At 40.2% G+C, this 19725-nt stretch overlaps 2 protein-coding genes across 5 annotated transcripts; one reads left to right on the forward strand and one right to left on the reverse strand.

Moving 5' to 3' along the window:
• Positions 1-12: 12 nt before the first annotated feature.
• alg3 (ALG3 alpha-1,3- mannosyltransferase) lies at positions 13-13768 on the reverse strand. Of its 2 annotated transcripts, none has more exons than XM_017699177.2 (10): positions 13310-13768; positions 6690-6789; positions 5403-5550; positions 4745-4905; positions 4455-4575; positions 3277-3410; positions 3038-3109; positions 2859-2935; positions 2486-2630; positions 13-2032 (listed from the first exon to the last, which is right to left on the reverse strand). In XM_017699177.2, exons 2-10 carry the CDS (start codon positions 6761-6763, stop codon positions 1858-1860), a joined length of 1107 nt encoding a protein of 368 aa, XP_017554666.2. In that variant the 5' UTR covers positions 6764-6789; positions 13310-13768; the 3' UTR covers positions 13-1857. The 2 variants fall into 2 exon arrangements, with proteins under 2 accessions (XP_017554666.2, XP_017554665.2); XM_017699176.2 differs by lacking the exon at positions 13310-13768 and adding an exon at positions 9589-9821.
• On the forward strand, positions 9744-19725 carry mul1a (mitochondrial E3 ubiquitin protein ligase 1a). Of its 3 annotated transcripts, none has more exons than XM_017699179.2 (5): positions 9744-9863; positions 11434-11591; positions 11791-11878; positions 15580-15700; positions 16242-19725. In XM_017699179.2, exons 2-5 carry the CDS (start codon positions 11475-11477, stop codon positions 16939-16941), a joined length of 1026 nt encoding a protein of 341 aa, XP_017554668.1. In that variant the 5' UTR covers positions 9744-9863; positions 11434-11474; the 3' UTR covers positions 16942-19725. The 3 variants fall into 3 exon arrangements, with proteins under 3 accessions (XP_017554668.1, XP_017554667.1, XP_017554669.1); XM_017699178.2 differs by lacking the exon at positions 9744-9863 and adding an exon at positions 10364-10444; XM_017699180.2 differs by lacking the exon at positions 9744-9863 and having other exon boundaries at positions 11572-11591; positions 15591-15700.

The following is a 19725-nucleotide window of genomic DNA, read 5'->3' on the forward strand; positions in this document are numbered from 1 at the left end:
TGTAACTGATGATTTGTACCAAAATTTGAATTTTATTTTCAAGCTTTGACACATTTACCAGATAAAATGCTGCTCTGGGTGAATCTGCAGCTGCCGTCAGTATATAAGTAAGAGATCATGCCATAAAAGAACAGAAAAAGACTGCAATAATGTGAAGATCAACTCTTCACAGAAAAATAAACTAAACTGCTTAGAGGTCACATGATTTGCACAACTCTAGAAAAAGAAACAGAAAACAAAACACAAACTGAAGAAATCAGAACAGAAAGACAAAAAGAATGGAAAACGTCACAACATACAGAGTTCGGTCTGTAATTGATTAAGAAAAAAAAAGTCCTGCTGAAAAACACCACAGCAATAGAAGAATCTATGCTCTTTTTGTGCCCTGTATGCTGTATTCCTGAATGAGTTTTGTTTGGCCAAAGTTTGTCACATTTGGAGCAAATGTTAAAAGTCAACAATAAAATAAAATATCCCTGACCAATGATGTGACAGAAAGAAAGCATTTAGAGCTACAATCAGATTTGTAGAGCAGTTCTTAAATATACCAAATGCATAATACATACATATAGCTATATAATGCATATATTTATTTCAGAACAAAATAAGACCATTTAAATCCTAATTTGAGAAGTACCACACCCTGCTAAGAGTCAAACAGGTTAAACTGAAAGATAACCTTCAAATGTTGTTCTTGGATTCTTGCAGTAAAACAACTCAGCCTAACATTTTTCAGAATTTCTGAAACCCTGGACTGCAGCTTTAACTGTAATGAATGTCACATATGCTGCAGAACAAGTAATAGGAGGGAGTTATTGCAGAGTCCAAAAGGCATTCACTCTCTCCCCTTCACATCTACTTATTATATCAGTCATAGTCCTGTCGGCCCATTGACGACTGCTACGTCTACACCTTCACAAAGAATACAACATTATACTCTAATCAGACGTATGGTACATGGCTGACCACGGCCCATGTCTGTTGACGTTCACCAACCTCACAGGGGGCGCCTGCAATTGCAGACCAAATCTAACTTGATGTAATTAAAGAAAGACAGATATAAGAACATTGGCAACCTCTGCTTTAAACAATGCATTATAGTATCTCCATGTAAGCAACACCAGTGGTCTCTTCAGGTCATGTTGATGCTCCTAGATACATGAGCCAAAATTTTGTTCCAGTATTTTTCAATCAACAATTGCATTTCCATGGTAGAGGGTCATATCCCTACAGAAAATTCCGACTGAAGTGAAAAGTGTTTTTAGTTAATGGACTGAAGTACCTGCCCACTGCCTCACTGCCTTACTCAAATCAACAGGTTTTCTGTTGTTTATTCCAGACCATATGTCAAAATTACTTTATGGTAATCAACTACAGATTATGCAGATTAGGTTGAAAAGTGTTGGAGTATTCCTTTAAGTGGAGACTAAGAAGGCCTTTCAAAGGTGAATCCCGACTGACATTTCAGTTTAGTCCATGACTTGCTCGAGTCCATGTCCAGGAAAAGTGTCTCAAGGTTCAAACTTGCTTTACACTGCTGATCCACACAATGTTCACATTTTCATTTCCAGGTTCCAAGTCCTTTAGCACATAGTCCTTTTAAAATCCTGAGAATCTTTGTTTTCCTATCCCAATTTTCCCTGCACAGTGCACAGCTTTACTGACATCTCAACCCCCTCACACCTCTTAGATGTCACAGGCTGAATCCATGGCAGGTACAGTTTAAGCTGGTAAGACTGATACCCCTCCACTGCGTCTCTGCCCACAGCATTGGAGGCATTGATGGGGAAGGACCAGAAGCAGGGTGTAGAGGCCCCCGTACGCCCTGCACAGGGAGGACTCTAGTGTAAAAAGGGCTCAGTGGTGCTTGGCCTTGTTCTGGGACTCTGTCTGCAGGGCCTGAGGGGTTGGGGTGGGGTTCAACCACAGACACAGCAGTATGATGAGGTGACAGACGTGCAAAGACACAGAGCTGTACGTGGTGGAGGGGTATGTGTTCCAGGCCAACTCTATCAGGCCCAGTATCAACACTCTGTGAAAAGAGAGACAGAAAGAGACAAAGAGACAGGAAGCAGGAAAGGCAAAAAAAAAAGAGATTAAAAAAAAAAGAAAGAAGAGGAAAGCAAAAGAGAGGAAGGAAAGAAAAGAAAGGAGACAGGAGACAGAATGACAAAAAAAAAGAAAGGAGAGCCAGAAAGCAGAAAGAAACAGAAAAGAAAGAGAAAGTAAGGGGTAACAACAGAAAGACAAAGAGAAAGAGAAAAAGATGGAGATGGGAAGAAGAGAGAGAAGAAGAAAGGAGAGACAGAAAGCAGAAGAAAAGATGTACAGAGAAAGAGAGTCAGCATGAAAGAGGGAGGACAGAAAGAGAAACAAAGCAAGAGAATAAAGTAACGGTTCCCAACTGAAAGCAGATTAAAGATTATGAATATAAATTTAACCACATAAACACTATAAATTGAGTAGTATGTTTGTGCTGGTTTACCTGAGCAGGTGAGCGAGCTTCTTCACCCCTCCACTCCACAGCAGGTAAGGTAGGGTGTGGAAATACCAAACATAGAACTGATAATGCAACGAACGACAGAAACACATCCCGATGAAATTGGAAGTGAAAAGAACCAGGACGATCTGTGAGACCCGGTTAAAGAGAACAGCAGTAGACACAACGTACACATGTCCAAAAGACCGTAGACACCTGCTCATCCAACGTTTCTTCAGGGAATTAATAGGGAGTTTTTCCTCCTTTGCTACAGAAACAGTAACTACTCTTTTGAGAAAGCTTCACCCTAGATGTTATAACATTGCTGTGAAGATTTGATTGCATTCAGCCACTAAGTGGGAGAAGTGGGAAAGGATATGATCAGCGGTGAGCTTCTGTGCCGTCTCCTTCCTTTCAGATGGATCTTTCAGAAGAGCCCAAATACTGCAACCAGACCTGTGGAATATTCTTTTATATTTCTATTCAGACCTGTACAAGAGTTTCTAGCACAAAAGTTTAAATGCTGCTGCAACTGTGGACTGTGCAGGGGTTTTTTACCTCTTCCATCTCTTCAGAGCAAAGAAGATGAGTGTGGTCAGATGAGCGAACAGCAGGGCCAGATGGAAATACCTAAAGATGAAAACGTTGACTTTAAATCATTTAACAGTGGTGTTACTTTAAAGGGCTTGTTTTCTATTCTTTCTCTCATACACACACAAATGCAGTGAACAAGGGACTGCATACATCTTAAACACGAACAGTCCACAATAAGAAATGTACAGTCTGGCTGGAGTTACCTGCTAAGGAAAATCTCCTCTGGTAGGAAGCGCCAGTTTACTGTCCACTTAAACAGGAACTGACGACCCAAATCAAACGCCCGGCTCACATAACCCAGTGGATTCACTAAGAGGAAAGGCAAACCTAGGAATAGCTAAGAAAAGAAAGAGAGAGAGCAAAAGAGAAAGGTAAGAAACAGTCAGAGAGAGAAAAAAAAACAAACACAAAAGAAGCGAGTAGGAAGGAAACTGTTTTAGAATTAGTATTTATAGCTGTAAATGGCAGTGGGCAATACTGCAATTACTGTGGGCTATTCTAGCAGTTTTGAAAAAAAATTAAATAACAAAAAAAAAATAGAATGTATGATCTTTTCCCAAAATGTTAAACAAATAAACAGTAAACGTGCACTAAAATTAGCATAAAAATGGCACATTTAAGTTTGTCTAGTCGAAAAAGCATTTGTGAGGTCAAGTACTGTTGTTGGACGAGTAACCTTGCTCATTACTGATGTTCAATGGTTACTTTGTGCACAGGGTCACTGTCATGCTGGAACAGCAAAGGTCTATCCCCAAACTGTGACAACATTGAAAGCATATAGTTGTCTAAAATGTCTATGTATGCTGTAGCATTAACATTACCTCTCAATAGTACTACGGGGCCCAAACCCTGAAAAACATCATAATCATAATGATCTTAGGCTTGTGTGCAGCGGTTCAGCTACTGAAACCTATTCCTTAAAGCTTCCAACACTCAGTTCTTGTGCTGATGTTGCTTCTAAAGGCAATTTGAAACTTGTAGCAAGTAGACAGGCATTTTCAGCTATGAACTTCAGCACTTAGCGGCCCCACTCTGTTAGCGTGCCTGGTCTAGCACTTCATGGCTAAACTGTTGTTGCTCCTGGACACTTCCATTTCACAATAAGAGCACTTACAGTTGGCTGGGGTAGATCTAACGGAAGAAATTCCCAAAACTGACTTGAAGCAAAGGTGGCATCTTATGACACTGCCACAATTAAAGTGTGTCTTTAGTATGACTCAATCTACTACCAATGTTTGTCTATAGAGTTAGCATAACTATGTGCTTAATACACTAGTTAACAAAGGGCGTGGCTAAAAAAACTCATAAATATGAGGGTTGTCCACATACTTTTGTCCATATAGTGTATGACTGTCTTAGTATTTGTGTTTGTGTGTGAGACCTGGATGACAGCGCAGAGGATGAGCTTGGGCAGGGTCCTTATCAATCCAAATTCTGAGAGGAGAAGGAAGAGGAGTCCTGGAGCGAAGAGCATCACGTTCATCTTCACAGACACGGCCAAACTGTCCACAATACAAATTATACACATACAATCAATCCAAGAGATTATCAGCTCAGTCATTACTACAAGTATTACTCCTTTTTCATCTTTACTTCTACTTTTCCATGCAAATCTATATCATGTATGATCTGTCAATCCATACAATCATGCATGTTATGTCTCCAACTCACCTGTAGAGGGCACAGCCCAGTGTCCACTGCGCATCGAGGAAGAGGTTGACTGCTCCAAACAGCAGCATCATGGCCACAGGGTCATTAAAAAGACGGAGCACAAAGATGGAGTGGATCCGATAGGATGCACAACACACAAAAAAGAAAACGTATGGCGGGACCTGGAAAAGCAAAAGAGTTTTCAGAATGGAAAATCAAAAAGCTCAAACTTTTAGAAAGGACTATCTGCTACATATGTAATAGCACGTTATGATTTAACTGAATGAAGGATTGATTAGCTGATGCAGGTGTTGGATGGAAACTGTAAGAACTGAGCTTCTGCAAGGAAAGCTTTGGAAATAGATAAGCTAACAATAACACATGATATCACAGTATTGCTGATTTGTTTGTACACTTTTATTGTAATGTTAGTGATTTTTCTGAACAAATTAAATGTTTACTGCCAGATAAATAACTTTACATATCTTCTTTTAGATGCCTAAGACTTTTGCATGGTACTGTAGATCACAGAAGCAGATGCCTGCCTTCACCCTCATATTTGCTGACCAACTTGAAGAGATTCTGGATCATTTCTACTGGCACCAATACAGATCCTGCTTTTTGCTAAGGCTAGCTTGCGCAACTGTGTATTGGGGTAAATAATTAGACCTCCTCTTACCTTCTTAGTGCGGTGGTAGATTCGGAAGACCAGCAGGAGGGTGATGAGGTAGAAAGCAGCAAACACATACTGACCCAGCCTGATATTCAGCCCATGGTCCGTAATATAATAAAGTGCAGTGAATATGTACACAAAACCTGCTGGATACCTGTCAAACACAATGACACATAGCTGCTTAAATTGATTGAGCACAGTAGAACAAATACAAACACAAATACAATATTAATACAAAAAAGTAGCTATTGCATATCATTCTGTTTTTAACCATTTCTAACCCTCTTTCTGTAGCAGCCCAGTATTATTTGTATTTGTCTTACAACCCCAAGTTTGGTTAATCAATACTTCAAGTCAAATCAAGTGTGCTGGTGATGGAATACAAATCACTGTGATAAATGGAAATAAAATACAAATTGACAAAAATCCTTCTAATAGTTGAGGAGAGATCTGGAACTAAACTTTGTTCTCTAAAGTAGCTCACAAGATATCAGATAAACTTGTTACGTTTTACTGCATTTATGTTTATTTGTATTTATCATAGTGATACAAGGTGACTCCACACGCAATTACACATTTATTGCCAACATATTTGGCTTTACATAATGTGCTTGGGTGCACAAGACTTGCAAAATACAGTATATATTTGACAGAAGATTACACAGAAGCCTCAACAATTAAATATATGACATTACTGAGTGTGAATAAACTGAACACTAGGACAGAACCAACCAATCATTATCAACAACATCAATAATTAAAAAGATTTTTTGCCAACAAATCTTGTCTTTAATTAGGTGTCATGAGTGTTTGTGACCCTCGTTTACATTACACTGAAAGAGGGAAAATGGCAAAGAGTACAAAACAGGTTTACTCACATCTACCAAAGTCAAAAATACAGGGATACTTCATTTCTACATCATCTGAAATTACATTTTTCTGTAAGATGTGTAAAACTGCTCACATTTGACAGCAGTGTGACTGTCATTTAAAAAAGCATGTCATTGTTTTTCAGTGAGCTCTGTTTTGGGTTAGTAAAATAAACGACTCATCTGAAGGGATGAGCTACATTTTTGTCTAATTTGTGGAAAAAATATATACCTATTTATTGCTAATGTGATAGGCACACATACCCGCTTGTCCTCTCGGATCCAGATAATGTACTTTTCTTTTACAGATTAACTGACTATGTAAAATCACGGTTAGTTGTAGCCCTAGGGAACACTAAACTCTTACTGCTCTCCAGGGCCCTGAGGTCAAGATCTCTGGCCTGGACAGCCCAACAAAACTCACACCAATGGTCCGGTGTCGCCTTTCAGCTGCGTGTAGTCATACGTGCCATTGATGACACCCTCAACCTCATCCATGTAGGCTTTCCAATCGATCTCTGTATCTGTGGTGGCAGCAGAGTGAGACATTGGGGTGATAGGCTTTAATATTCTTATCATCACTATCTTAAGTTTTACAAAATGTTCCTTCTTTAAATGACAAATATGTTACAGTACAAATACAATAACACAACCATGGAAAGGTTTTTTACTGTAATTAAACATTATGAGCCTACATGACTGACTGTGGCACTATTTAACCCTAATAATGCACAAAACCCTCTAGTGCAGGAGTGCACAAGCTTTGCGTATTGAGGGGCCAAAGAGTAATATTTTTGGTGAACTGAGGGCCCAAAAGACAAAACATTTAGACAGGTTATGTTTTTCACACATTGCCCGTGTCTGTGTATACTCTTTCAAACACTCCAATTGTTTCCTCACGTACGACACACATTACCTTGCCGTTAAATTCACCAGTGCTCTGCTCTTCTCTATAACACTGCCTGTTATGCTCTTTAAGATCTTAACAGCTTGTATCCAAATTGCATTCAATAACAACTGCGGTGTCAATATTCACTACACGGTTTAAACAACCATGTGTTTTCAAACCACCAAGAGGACCCCACAAGCACGTATGTATTCATGTACACCAACTGGACACTTCATTAAGTGCACCTACCATGTATCGACCTTCACTGTCCATTTTATTAGCTACCCTTATCATATAGGAGCACTCTGTAGTCCTACACAATTACAGACTGTTGTCCCATCTGTTTTTCTGTATACATTGTTAGACCTCTTTTGCCCTGTTCTTCAGTGGTCAGGACCACTACAGGACCACCACAGAGCAGGTATTATTTGGTTGGTGGATCATTCTCAGCACTACAGTGACACTGATATGGTGGTGGTGTGTTAGTGTGTGTTGCGCTGGTCTGAGTGTATCAGACACAGACATAGTGCTGCTGGAGCTTTCAAACACCTCAGTGTCACTGCTGGATGGAGAATAGTCCACTGGCCAACAGTGTCCTGTGAACACTGATGAAGGACTACAGGATGATCAATACAAACTGTGCAACAGATAACGCAACTACTGTCTGCGACTTTACAGCTACAAGGTGGACCAACAAGAAAGGAGTGTGTAATTGAGTGGACACTACAAACAGGCGTTTAAATTCCAACAACACTGCTGTGTCTGACCCACTCATACCAGCACAACACACATTAACACATCATCAAAACCACACTAGTGTCACTGCAGTGCCAAAACTGGTCCACCCCCCAAATAATACCTGCTCTGTGGTGGTCCTCTTTGGGTCCTTGAAAAACAGTAAAAGGAGGCTAACAGAATATGCAGAGAAACCGTAGGTGCACCTGTGCGGTGAGTGGAGCTGATAAAATGGACAAAGTGCACCGATACAAGAAATCAGTTATAATGAAGTGACTTGGATTAATTAGCTCGCATTCATTCTTGTATATAGAATAATATGACTGGCACCCTCAACTAGGACATCACTCAGAGGTCCTGCATGTGCCAGTATTGTTTTGTTGGTGTATTTTGTCTGCATCAAACTATTTACAACCTTCAAAAAAATATAAATATAAAAATATAATCTAAACAGATTTTGTGCATCATAAAAATGCCTTTATTTAGTCTTGATCTCAAGATAACAAAAGGTATTTTGATATTGCCACTTATTTGTCTTGTGCTTACAACATAAAAAGGTGTTTTCTGGAGATCACAACCTATTTGTTCAGTGATCTCAACGTAAGCTGTGATATCAAGAAACCAACTTTCGTTATCTTGAGAACACAAGGCAAATAAGTTGTGATCTTCTTGTGAAGTCAAGTTTTATCTATCATGTCCATCTTCTAACAGAAGACAGACAACAATTTAATTTAAGAACAATTTGTCCAGCAGCATCTAAAAGCTGCTTCACAGAAAAGGGTTATGAATACGCAGCCGAATGCCTGAGACTCTGTTTTATGACAGTTTTGAGAAAGTTAATAAGAGTAATCCGTCTCATTAATCCATTTATTTTTATCAGTCCATGCCGGAGGAGTACATGGAGGGTAGTGAAAAGCAAATAGTCCCCAAGAAACATATCATGTCAGATTTTCCACTATTTTATCATCATAAACATTAGATTTAAAAACTCAGAAGACACGTGTAGGTTCACTGGTGGTCTGGATAGTAAATAAAATGCCTGTATTTGTTGCTGACATTGTGACCCCTGGTTCCAATCACCACCACTGTAAAGAAATCGGAGTCTGTAACTTTCTCCACAACAAAGCATTTCACACCAAACCAATCTGAATGACTGCGCTGCATCGCAATCACGGAATTATGCAACAAATCTGGAAAAAATGAGTTTTGTCATCAGCTAAAATGACTCCAAGCGAAAGACGGAGGTGGAGTTAGAAAACACTGACATAGGCGAGCAACTACCAGGGAAGCAGCCTGGACGCAGATAAATGAGTGTCCTGTAGTGATTTGGGTAGGAGTGTAAAATTACTTCCCTTCAATGTCAAAATTGACTTTCAGTGTTGGAGCAAATGGAGAAGTTTAATGAAAACGGCAGAGACGCAGACCCGTTCCTGACAGACCTCGCTGGCCAACTGCTTTCCGTGAGGCTGTCTCGCGTCTCCACGCATCAAGTTACCCTAGCTACTAAGCTAACAAGCTAGTTTCCATTAAGGACCTTTAGGTGCAATTAAATGAAAGCAGTATAATCCGTGTGGACCTTACGGCTGCGTTACTGTCTCCTCTGCGGAGCTGCACGTCTCCGCTTCCCCCGACAGTGAAGCTGTGGAAGTGGTAGCGATGCTAGCTGTTAGCCGGCTAGCTAGTACGAAACTAAACTTACATGCAACTTTCTGAATGACCCACACGTTGATGCCGATTTCCAAAACCCAGAGCACCGCCGCTACAAGGAAAGTGTACTCGGCTTTGAATAAAACCAAGTGCTTATCTGTCCATATGGCGCTGAGTGATGCGGACAGTTTGGACGGGCCAGCAGGACTTCTCTTTCTGCCTCCCGCCATTTTCGCTGACAGACTGGAGCAGCGTGGCAGCAGCTCCTCTACTCGCACCGTCTGACTGACGAGAGTATGGCAGGCCACCAAAGCCAGAACATGAAAGGTAATCCCCTATATGCCTATATATTTATTTATATCTACTACCTCAGTACTGACGAGCTTGACTAACGCCAGGGCCTGGTGCAATACTCTTTTAGAAAGAGCAGGGATAAAATAGGGCATTTCAAAAAGTCATGGAAAGAGGTCTCTACGAATAATAACACAAGTTGTCTGAGGTGACATTAATGCCATTATCATCATGGCCAAAGCAAAAAGCGAACAGCCTTTTAACAGAATATGTACTTATAGCATTGTGTTAAGGGTTATTAATGACAGTAGTAAACTAACTTTAAAATATGTAAATATTTCTGCTCTATTTGTGTCCACAAACACTGTGAAAGTAAACAAAAATCGACATGCCAAGCTGATGCCACCAGATTTATTTATTTATTTATTTACGTCCTACATAAATAGCATAAACGAGTTGCTCCTCAGAGTCTCTGCCCAGGTTGCATTTCACATTAAATCAAATGGAGACCCCTGTTATGGCCATTTTGGTGCATGTGGCCTGACATAGCTTCACACCATGTGATCAAAACAAGAATTCAGCCTGCTGCTATGACGAGACCTCCGACTCGTTTAAGGGTAAATTTATCTCTGTTGCTGATAATTACATTATTATAAAGTCGGTAGTGATGTCTGAACGTGGTTGTTTTATGTGTGGTGTCTTTCGGTTTACTTTCAAATCCTCTTCGAAGTCGAACATTTAACCCGATGGCGACCACAGCTCGGTTAGCTGAATGTTGGCCTGCCCTGCTGTTTCGATGTCTGAGCCGTTGGGCATATAGACTGAATGTTTTACTCCTCTTGAGTCTGAACTGTTATTTTCCCCTAGCTAACTTAGCGGTCTAGCTAGCTAACTTACTGAAGACATTCAGCGTAACCTAGCTTAGCTTAGCTTAGCTAGCTGGATAGCTAACGTTTCATGCCGCTTCAATCAGACAAACGTGGCCAGCTAGTTCGTTAACCGAGCTAACTTACAGAAAACTCGCCCACTGAAGCCACAGCTGTGAACCACCTGCTCTGTTCCTGTCTGCAGCGCTGAACTACAACCGTTTTAGCTTGAGTTGAATTTGTACATCAGTTAGACACCCTGAAACAGTTCTGTGGTGTTTCTGTAGCTGAATGTTAAGTGTGAGCACTACGTTTTATAGTGTGGCAAGTTATTATAGAGTGAACATGAATCAGTTTCGCAGGCTAGCTAAATATTCTTCCGTGTGTTTTACACATTCATAACCATGTACTTACAAATATATATATATATATATATATATATATATATATATATATATATATATATATATATATATATATATATATATCCCTGCAATCTTCCACCAAAATGTAAAGACTTTTGCTCATATTTATAACATCTTGTGATTTTTGATTATGTCACTATTATGAACATAATACTAACCAGTAGACCTGGGGTCATTCCCAAATTAATGCTGCATTCAGGATCAAGTGGGGAAAAATCCGTTTGGTGTCCCTCCGTTGCACTTGTACTCGTCAATTTCAACTTTCAACTTTTTTTTTCAACCTTCTGTATTGACTCAGATTTATATTGTTTACAGCTCAGGATCCAGCGTGAGGACTAACAGAGAGGAAAAAGAAGATGGAGGAATTTCCCATTGGGACGTTGCAGGCAGTGTGTTTAGGTTCCAGTATTGCTCTCTCTGGTCTGTTCTATTATGTCTACAGGAAGAAACGCAAAACTGTGGACAAACTTAATGTGAGGAACCTTTTTTGCGCTTCCATTACTATCTGCTTAATGAGAATGGTGATTAAAACAATCATTGAAATGTACAGCGTAGTTATGGTCACCAGAAATATTGGCTCTGATGTTGTAATTATATTTTCCTGCTCTGTAACAGTTTTTGAAAACTGACAGAAGGTCGTAAATGAGTGCACATGTATGTTTGTCTTTTCAGGATGCTCCTCAGATAGCTTTAAACAAGAACCTAGTAGATCTTCTGAATGTCACACCAGGAAAGTGTCTACAGTATGTGGTTATTGAAGGTAAGCTGCTTTTATACCTCAAACGGGAATTACAGGAATCTTGTTGCCAGACCAGTGTTTCTCAGATAAACTGTCTCAGCAACTCTGTCTCTGTCTACATGTTCGTCCTTTTACCTTTCTCTCACCTAGCTCTCTGATTGGCTATCGCCTCAATCGCTTGTTCATTTACATTGCTGACCATCTCGCACTACAGGACTACAGGACGCAAATCTTTGGGGTCACCAATCACTCCAGAGTTAGACTGTAAGGCTAAAGATTGACTTGTTTCCCTTTATAACACTGTGACATCATTTGCTCCATTCGTCGCTTCCAACCAAGCTTGTGACATGGAAAATCACTTCAGTCTGTAAAGATTTGTCAGAAGGGGCAAGTCAAGGTTAAAATCACAAAAGCTTCACAAAACAACAAATGGAACTGCATTAAAAAATTTTGGAACAGAAAGAAGTAGCTATGGCGCAAAGCAGCTCTGTGGTGGAGTTTCTCCCAAAAAGCAGAGCGACTTCAGTAGTGTGGAGGTGGTTTGGGAATAAAATCTCGGATGTACAACAGATCACAGTAATATGCAAGATATACAAGAAGCCTGTAACAACAAAAGGGGGAAGCACACCTAATATGTTTCACCACCTCAAGCAGAAGCACTCAGTGGAGTATGAGGATAATCAAAAATGGCTATGCAAAGACTTTTGCCAATCCAATTGAATACAGTTGGATTACAGATTCAGACTGAGGTGTTTATCTGCTCACTCTATTCAACAGTCTGATGAAAATCTTCGTTTACATGCTCGCTGCAAGTAATCCGATGCAAAATGACGCGCATGCGTGGAGTAGCGCTTAGAGTAAACGTTACCATGACGGCGAACATCATATGAGGCCCAGTCAGTGTGAGATGAGTTTCTAGTTGTTGCGCTTCTGTTTTTAATGGCTTTAAAATGATGTTGAGAGGAAGATGTCGTGTTCTGAGACAAATAAACTGGACGTCTGTCCCACCGCCGTCTTTTAAAGCTCAGAGTATAAACTGCGTCTCCTCTGCAGACCAGTTTCTGCTTAGCCATGTTGAACAGTTTAAACCTTTCGCTGTGACGCAACGCGCATGCGCAGAATGTACTTACACGTTCCGATTGGAATGTAATCGGTTTCAGGTGTTTACGTGACCGTTATTCTTCTATTTAGCGGATTATTTAGAAGATCACTCACCTTGTTCAGTCGGATAGAAATTGCATTCCGAATGGCCTCTATCGGACTAGACCAGGGGTTCCCAAACTTTTGCAACCCAAGGCACACTTAACCCACCCCAAAACTTTCCACAGCTCCCCAGAATATTTTTATTGCCGTTTAAAACCATATACAGTGCAACCATCCACGTGATCTGTGAAACTGACTGCATAATCACACAACAAAAGAAACTAAACATTTACAGCATTTGTCACTCACCTAATGAGATGGCTGATGTTGTTTGCCAGCTACCAAGTGGTGAATGTCAGGTTGAAGTGCAGAAAGTTGCAAACGGATGTCTGGCTCAACATTAAGCGTATTCCTGTATTTGGTCTTGAGTACCACCAACATAGAAAATCCAGTTTCGCAGAGATACGTTGTGGGATCCGGCATCAGGAATCTCACTGCCTTGTCTGAAAGATCAGGGTACTCTGACCTAACATGAAGCCAAAGATTTACCAAGGACTTTTGTGAAAAAATGAATTTTAAAGCACTGTCACAAGAGAGATCTTTTCTCAGATAAACTGTCTCAGCAACTCTGTCTCCGTCTACATGTTTGTCTCTTTACCTTTCTCTCACCTAGCTCTCTGATTGGCTGTCGCCTCAATCGCTTGTTCATTTACGTTGCTGACCATCTCGCACTACAGGACTACAGGACGCAAATCTTTGGGGGCAACAATCACTCCAGAGTTAGACTGTAAGGCTAAAGATTGACTTGTTTCCCTTTATAACACTGTGACATCATTTGCTCCATCCGTCGCTTCCAACCAAGCTTGTGACATGGAAAATCACTTCAGTCTGTAAAGATTTGTCAGAAGGGGCAAGTCAAGGTTAAATTCACAAAGGCTTCACAAAGCTTAACAAATGGAACAGCAGTAAACAATTTTGGAACAGAAAGAAGTAGCTATGGCGCAAAGCAGCTCTGTGGTGGAGTTTCTCTCAAAAAGCAGAGCGACTTCAGAAGTGCGGAGTGCAACAAGGCTGTCCTGCTCAGACGCACTCAGACTTGCGATGGCTACTTGGCATATGTCGACAAAGGGATTTTCTATCCAGCTGAAATGAATGTCTAGAGCTGGAAAGTAATCGCGTAGCTGCATTTTCAAACTTTACAGATGCTCAACAATCGGTCTTGAAACCGCATTTGGCAGAGAAGCGTTTTCTTTTGTCAGAAAATCTGACAGATCGTCAAATGACTCGTAGTTTGACTGTTCCACACACTTAATACCACACACTTAAATCAAACTCTCCCCAATCATATGTGGGTTTCCAGCCTTTGCTTTTAGCTGCGGAACACGGTAGGAAGTCTCAACAGCTTTAGCATTATCGGTTCCAGAGCAAGCCAATTCAATTCTTTTTCCTGCTTTGGTATTCTTTAAGTTCCACTGGTTTAGATGCATACTCGCTGTGTTTAGTCTCCAAAGGCCGACGTAACTTGGTTGGCTTCAACGCTTAATTTGCCAAGACCTCTGAACACACAACGCAGAGTGGTAGCGGCTCGTTTTCTGTTCCTGTGCACGTGAACCATGGTGCCTGCTGGATTTACTTCTTTTCGATTTACGCTTGCTTTTCTCGGTTCTCTCAGTAAGAGATACAGTGGCTGCTTCACTTGTAGATGGTCCAGCTTCAGGGTCTTTTGTTGTCAAAGACCTTGTTTTTAACCATTTATCCATGATGTGTACACAAGACAAAAGCTTCACTCAGACTGAAGTAGCTATCTAACTAGCTAGTTAATCCACTAGCTAGCGCTGCGTGTCATGTGACTGTACTATGCCAAACCAATCAACGAACTCAAACTAAACACGTTTTGTTTTGCAAATAAATGAACTAAATATGCTGAACTATCTATTTATTGGAGAAAAAATACTTAGCAAAAAAAAGAAAAAAAGATTTTTGGCCTACGGCCCCCTTGCAGTACGTCTGCAGCCCACTGGGGGGCCGCGGCCCACAGGTTGAAAACCAGTGGACTAGACTATTCCAATTGAGGTGTTTAAATGGACGTATTCCATTCCATACTCTACTAAACGTGGCTAATGCCATGAGAAGAGTGCTCAACAGCCGTTAGCCACGTTTAAATGCATCCAAATAATCTGTTAATAATCCGACTAATATCTCATTCGGAATCAGTTTTATTTTTTTGTGTGGCTACTAAATATTTGAAACATATTTATACTAAATAAATTGTTAACATTTATTTTGTTGCAATAGCATGTTTTTGAAATGAATAAAATGTTATTCAGTGTTTTGTCATATCGCCAAAAATATTGTTATCGCAAACATACCCTGAAATACCCATACCCAAGTTCTAGGCACTAACACTGTATTACTGCTTTATATTCTTATTGTCAATGTAGCATAATTTGTTTTCTTTATTAAATAAGTGATATTCTTCATATAATTGATGCCACAAACGTCATGTCACAAAGAACTATACCTCTCTCTCTCTCTCTCTCTCTCTCTCTCTCTCTCTCTCTCTCCCCCTTTGTCTTAAGGTACCGTGCAGCCTGTAAGGGAGCCGTTGAGGAGTCAGTTTCAGGAAGGAAGTGTTGGTGTAATACAGAAACTTGTTCTTCGGGAGCACAAACTGGTGTGGAACAGCCTCGCACGCACCTGGTAAGACCATTTTGTCACAGTACTGTGGTTAATTTAGTCTTGGGCCATTTCCAGGATTACCCTGAAGCCGTTTTAAGCGAATATTAGCAATATTTTAAATATGTTCTGAGTAATTTATCATTGTTTTATTCTTGTTAACATGCCATTTTTTATTGCTTCAGCTTTATTTATACAATTTCCTTTGTACAACCATTCTAACTTATGGTCAGTTCAATACAGTATACAGTAGAAAAGCTTGCACTTACAACAGAACATCAGGTAATTTGCTACACATTTGTATTTACTAATACACATGTTAATTGTTAAGGTGGAAGGATCAGATCTGAGCAAGAAATCAGAAATGATCAACAGTACTTGTCACGTAAATGGAGTTTAAGTTGCTGTACAGTTGAGTTGAATGAGGCGAATTAGGCAAATATTGAACACTTATATCTGCCTCTTTCGTAATCACCACTAATTCTCCTGCTTATCCTCTCTTCCCCAAGCCCATGTATCTAACCATTTCCCAAAAACCTACTGACATCCCTCTCTCTCCTTGCAGGACAGACCGCGAGCGTGTACTGCACCAGCGTGTGAATGCTGTGCCCTTTAACCTGATAGGTGGAGATGGGGCGAGTGTACGTGTGCTTTGCCCCCTAGAGGCCACGGGCCCCGAGATGGAGACTGTCCACGAGAAGTTCCACCAAGCCAGCTATGGCTTCACCGACCTGTTGGGCCAGTACCTGAGTGGAGAGAAGCCCAAAGGCCAGCTGGAGACAGAGGAGATGCTAAAGGTGGGGGCCTCGGTGACAGCTGTGGGTGAGCTCATTCTGGACACAGACAGGCTGCTTAAGCTCCGCCCACCAACCGACGGTTCAGAGTTCTTTCTGAGCACGGGGGACTTTGAGAGTTTGCGGCTGGGGCAGGAGGGACAGGCGGGCAGCTGGAGGGCGCTGGCCTGCGTGTGTGCATTAGTGGGCGTGGCTGTCCTGCTGTGGGTGGGTCGTCGCTACTACAAGGAGATGGAGAGCAAACGAAAGAGGGAGAGAGAGAGAATGGAATTTGAACAGATGTGGGAACGGGACAGGGAGGAAGACACAGAGAACCTGTGTGTGATCTGCCTGAGCAGTCCGAGAGGGTGTGTGCTGCTGAATTGCGGACACGTCTGCTGCTGTTACAGCTGCTACCAGGCCCTGCCTCAGCCCACCTGCCCTGTGTGCAGGCAGATGATCAGCAGAGTTGTGCCCCTCTACCAGGCATGAGAGAGAAGATACATATTTAAAAAAAAAACAAACAAAAAAAAAACATACATATGTATGTATGTGTGTGTGTGTGTGTGTGTGTGTGTGTGTGTGTGTGTGTGTGTGTAGGTGAGGTAATGTTATTTTGCTACAGGACATCTGTAATGTATATGACTGATTTGCATATAATAAGGAATGTTAAATTGTAAATTACAGAGGTGGGAGTGGCTACTTGATTTACATATTGCCATTAAACTAATCTAATCATAATCCAGCTAGCTATTTAAAAGGGAAATTCCACAGATTTATCATAATTTCTGCATAATTCAATATTTGAGATATAAACAAAGTCATTCAGAGTGGTTGGATGTAAAATGCTGCATTCTAGAGAAAATTACTTACACAGATTTCTTTACAGTGGTGGGGATAGGATCCGGGGGTTGCCACGACTACAACACAAATATAGCCTTTTTATTTAATATCCACCACCAGTGAACCTGTGTCCTTTAAGTTTTATGTGTAATTTTGCCTTTGTGTCCCTCTCCACCACGAATAGATTTTTGGTGGAGGAATTAAATGCTTTAGATATGTTTCCCATCATCACCACTGTGAACAATTCTGTCTCTTAAATTTTTTTCACATCAAATTTCACATCAAGCCACTCTGAATGGCTCTGTTTATATCTTAATCATTGAATTATCTTTAGCATCAAGTGCTGCATTGCCATCACCTCAGGAATTTTCAGCCAACAGTCAACATCAGCGAATGAAATCAAACATGTTTTCTTTTAACATATTTTTTTGTTCGGAGAGGTACGCTTGAGGCAGGATAATACATTTAATTTGGGCCACAGAGAATACAAATAAATGCTTCATTGAGTGCCTCCATACTTACAAAAAATCCTTTTCCACAAAATATGATGTGGCAATTTTTACATAATTATTACCTGGAGTACTGTTTGTTTTGTAGTAGGCAGCTGTAGTTGCCCATTGGTAATAATTACACTACCCCACCTGCCCATATAAAACTAATCTCTTCCAATTCCTTAGTATGTAAGAGTGGTTTTCTTTGACAAGGTTGAGTGAGAGAGACAATTAGAGGAGAGGAAATGACAGAAAAGTGGCTCTTTTAGAGTAGTGTTTGTTAATCCTCCTGCTGGAAACGTCCTGCTCTGCATAGTTTTAACTATTCCTTGCCTCAACGCACCTGATCCATCACTGATCGGCTTTGTCCTAGCAACTGAAACTTTGGCGTTAGCATCTCCAAACTTGGACAGATAGAAGTGTCAACTCCTGGATGGGGCTGTGACAAATTCACTTTTCCAAAATGGAAATGGAAACATCAGTGTCACTGTTTGCCTAATTTTGCAGAGCAAATTATATTTCTTTGAAGATGTTCTGCTTATTTGTTGGAATATTTGGTTATGTAAACAACATAATGAGATATGTATAGCTTTTATGTGAAAAAATAGTGTCCGAATATATTTAGCATTTTTAATGTTTATTCGAACAGATTGCATTCGGTGTGCCTTAAGCGACAGGATTAAGAAACACTGTTGTAGGGCATAGATTTACCCAATAAATTGTTCATCAGTCATTACTGTATTATTGGCCTTTCGGATATTTACAGTGCAGGAGACTGCAAGATGCATGTCTTTAACAAATTGCATATATTTCATGTGTGCTATGAGCATTCTGACAAGTGCTTCCCTAGGAGCACAGTCGTTATACTGACCTAACCATGAAATTGCCTCAATTCTCCCTACAAACTCATTGGTAGAGTAATAATTTGACAATAGAATTGTGAAAAAATTATTGAACATCACAAAAACTAGCCTATCCCTAATTGTGCGTGTAGTGCATTATTTTGGCTTGTCCATCAGGGTGCACATGGCCGTTTGCCTCCCTGTTAGACTTTAGGTATAGAAGTCTTTATTTTATGGTTTATGTTGTGCACTAAATAGCTAGAAGGCAGCCAGTTGAGATTAAGCAAATAGGATGGAATAAGAAAAAAGAAAGTAAGGATTAAAGAGAGGCAGGGCCAAGACAATGGATTGAATGGCACACTCTTGCGAATGCTAACTCTACACTATCAGAACACTATAAATTGTTTTGGATGTTTCCTTAGACAAACATGTCTGAGGCTGTTCTGCATGGCATACAGAGAACCTCTTTACATGACAACACGAGTTACCAATGCAATACCAAAACCTGATACTGAGCCAGATGCAAAACAGCAATAGCAATATATATATGCCTACATGCATATAACCTTTGAAGCTAATGACATGTATGTCAAAAAGACATTCTGATTTCTGAAAAAGTAAAAAACTTGGAATGCAAGAAACCTTCAGAGTATTTGACTTGTTTTTTTATATAAGGTGACCTAAATTTGTAGTGTACTGTGCATGTTTCATTATTTAATTTCCAATCAACACTGCCATTTAGTACAAGTTATTCATTTTTCAAAAAGAATTTCTTAGGAGATTAGATGTAATATTGCATAAGCAAAATAAGTGGGGAAAAGCAGTAGTTTTCAAAAAAGATGCAGAGCAAAATGCAACAAACTTTTAAGACTGAACTTTGGATATAAAAAATATCCTGTCAGATTTATTTTTAAAAACTGAAGTTTTTAAGTCTCCTGAAAAGAACAGCAGCTGTAATAAAGGTAAAGCCAAAGGAAAGGAAAATGTGTTACTCTTGTAAGTTGTTGAGACTTCTGTATGATTTTCTGCTTAATTTCTCCTGCTTTTTTCCTGATGCTGAAGAATAAATGACTTGATGGCTGTTTTGACTGGAAATTGAA

Source organism: Pygocentrus nattereri, chromosome 19 (genome assembly GCF_015220715.1).
Source record: "Pygocentrus nattereri isolate fPygNat1 chromosome 19, fPygNat1.pri, whole genome shotgun sequence".
In the NCBI taxonomy this organism is placed as follows: domain Eukaryota; kingdom Metazoa; phylum Chordata; class Actinopteri; order Characiformes; family Serrasalmidae; genus Pygocentrus; species Pygocentrus nattereri.

Excerpts from the sequence above, each read along its gene's own strand:
- mul1a (XM_017699179.2), top strand. The coding sequence starts at position 11,475 with ATGGAGGAATTTCCCATTGGGACGTTGCAGGCAGTGTGTTTAGGTTCC. Across the intron at positions 11,879-15,579 it reads ACAGTATGTGGTTATTGAAG|GTACCGTGCAGCCTGTAAGG; the intron begins GTAAGCTGCTTT and ends CTTTGTCTTAAG. Across the intron at positions 15,701-16,241 it reads AACAGCCTCGCACGCACCTG|GACAGACCGCGAGCGTGTAC; the intron begins GTAAGACCATTT and ends CTCTCCTTGCAG.
- alg3 (XM_017699176.2), bottom strand. The coding sequence starts at position 9,766 with ATGGCGGGAGGCAGAAAGAGAAGTCCTGCTGGCCCGTCCAAACTGTCC. Across the intron at positions 6,790-9,588 it reads GGTCATTCAGAAAGTTGCAT|ATACAGAGATCGATTGGAAA; the intron begins GTAAGTTTAGTT and ends CTGCCACCACAG. Across the intron at positions 4,576-4,744 it reads CTGGGCTGTGCCCTCTACAG|TTTGGCCGTGTCTGTGAAGA; the intron begins GTGAGTTGGAGA and ends TATTGTGGACAG.